The 1,587-nt window shown below is 41.7% G+C and overlaps 1 protein-coding gene across 1 annotated transcript in view; it reads right to left on the bottom strand.

The window, feature by feature from the left end:
• LOC111650876 (spectrin beta chain, non-erythrocytic 1-like) overlaps positions 1-592 on the bottom strand; it is a gene marked incomplete at its 5' end in the record, with an annotated part of 19,663 nt that extends 19,071 nt beyond the window's left edge. The window contains one exon of the mRNA XM_023400823.2: positions 368-592. Coding sequence (XP_023256591.1) covers positions 368-592 — 225 coding nt within the window. The remainder of the gene's footprint in view (positions 1-367) is intronic.
• Positions 593-1,587: the final 995 nt, after the last annotated feature.

A 1,587-nucleotide genomic window follows, 5' to 3' on the forward strand; every position in this document is an offset into this window, starting at 1 on the left:
CTGCTGCAACAATTTCAACTCTTATTGCAACAACAATTTCTCCTGCCACTATTGATACTAACACTGCAGTAATATTTGCTGCACTTACTATGAGTACTACTTTCACTGCTGCCACCTCTACTGGTAACACAACTGTAATCCTACCCATGATTCTCTACTACAAACACAACACCAGCACTTCCCCTGCCACACTTCTAATCCTGGTTCCTTTTTCAGCCAGGTTCTTTGATAAATGAAGGTTTCTGCGAAACAGGAAGACGATCTACATGTTTCAGTTTCACTGATTTAGCAGTCAGGTTAGATCCCACTGAGGTCAACAGTAAAACACATTTTATTTCCTGTCCTGCGTCTCTGATGCTGTACTTACGATCTCGTCCTCCACGTCCCTGTTGAACTGGTGGATCTCCCGGGAGGCCATGAGGTTGTGTCGTCTCTTCTGCAGCGGCGCCTGGAGGGACTGGAACTTCCTCTCCACGCTGATCCTCTGGCCGTCCACCTCCTCGGAGCCTTTCCCCTCCTGGCTGAGGGCCTGCGACTGGCTCTGCAGCTCCTCCACCTCCTTCTGACGCACCTCCACCTGGCTCTCCAGGATCTGCAGGAGGAGGACGGTCACAGGTCAGACAGGAGAACATGCTGCTGCATCAGCAGAAGACGAATACTGACACACTTTTTATTAAAATATGCAAAAACAAAGAAAACTGGGAATCATTTTTTTTTTAAATTAAATTTTAAATAAAAAATATTTGAAACTCAAACAATAAATATGAAATACGAGCTGTCTCCATGATAACTGCACAAACTGGATCTGCTGGAGAAGACCATGTGATGCAGTAGAAAGCTGTAAGTGGACCTTAAGTTAAGATTTTTTCAGTTAATAATTAAAAATAAATGATAAAATAAAAAATAAATGAATAAAGAGAGATAAGAAATGCTCATAAAGAATAAAGAGAAAAGTGTAGAAACATGTATGAAATCAAAGTTCAATGAATTAAATAAAATAGAATAAAATCAAGAAGGTTTAGTCTCTGCAAAACAATTAAATAAAAATAAGGAGGAAAAAAAACCTGTTATTACAAAGATAAAAGATCCTTCACAGGCCTCGACTCATCTTCTGCTCGACCCCGTTCAAATCGATGTTAAAAGAAGATATCTAAAATAACAACGGGTCTAAAATAAAAATGGAGTGAGGATCGTCTCCAACAGCCAGACAGAGAAACAACAGTCTGAGGAAGAATCAGAGAAAAACACACACACACAAAAAACAAAAACACAGGTGGAGGCTGGATTAAACTCAGAGGAAGGAGAGCAATCATTTCTCCTCTCTCTCTCTCCAACAAATCAACACTCTGCTAATGATCTCCCTCCAACACTTCACCACAAACACACACACACACACACACACACACACACACGGACCTGCAGAGAAGACTGATGGCAAGAGATGCTGCACTAATACACTGAAAATACCAACGTCATTCTTCAGACGGCTTCATACTCTCCAGCTCTGTCTCGGTTTACTTGTGGCAACACACACACACACACACACACACACACACACACACACACACACACACACACACACACACA

Source organism: Seriola lalandi, unplaced genomic scaffold (genome assembly GCF_002814215.2).
Source record: "Seriola lalandi dorsalis isolate HSWRI2012SDOR001 ecotype SW California unplaced genomic scaffold, Sedor1 jcf7180002052974, whole genome shotgun sequence".
NCBI classification, from domain to species: domain Eukaryota; kingdom Metazoa; phylum Chordata; class Actinopteri; order Carangiformes; family Carangidae; genus Seriola; species Seriola lalandi.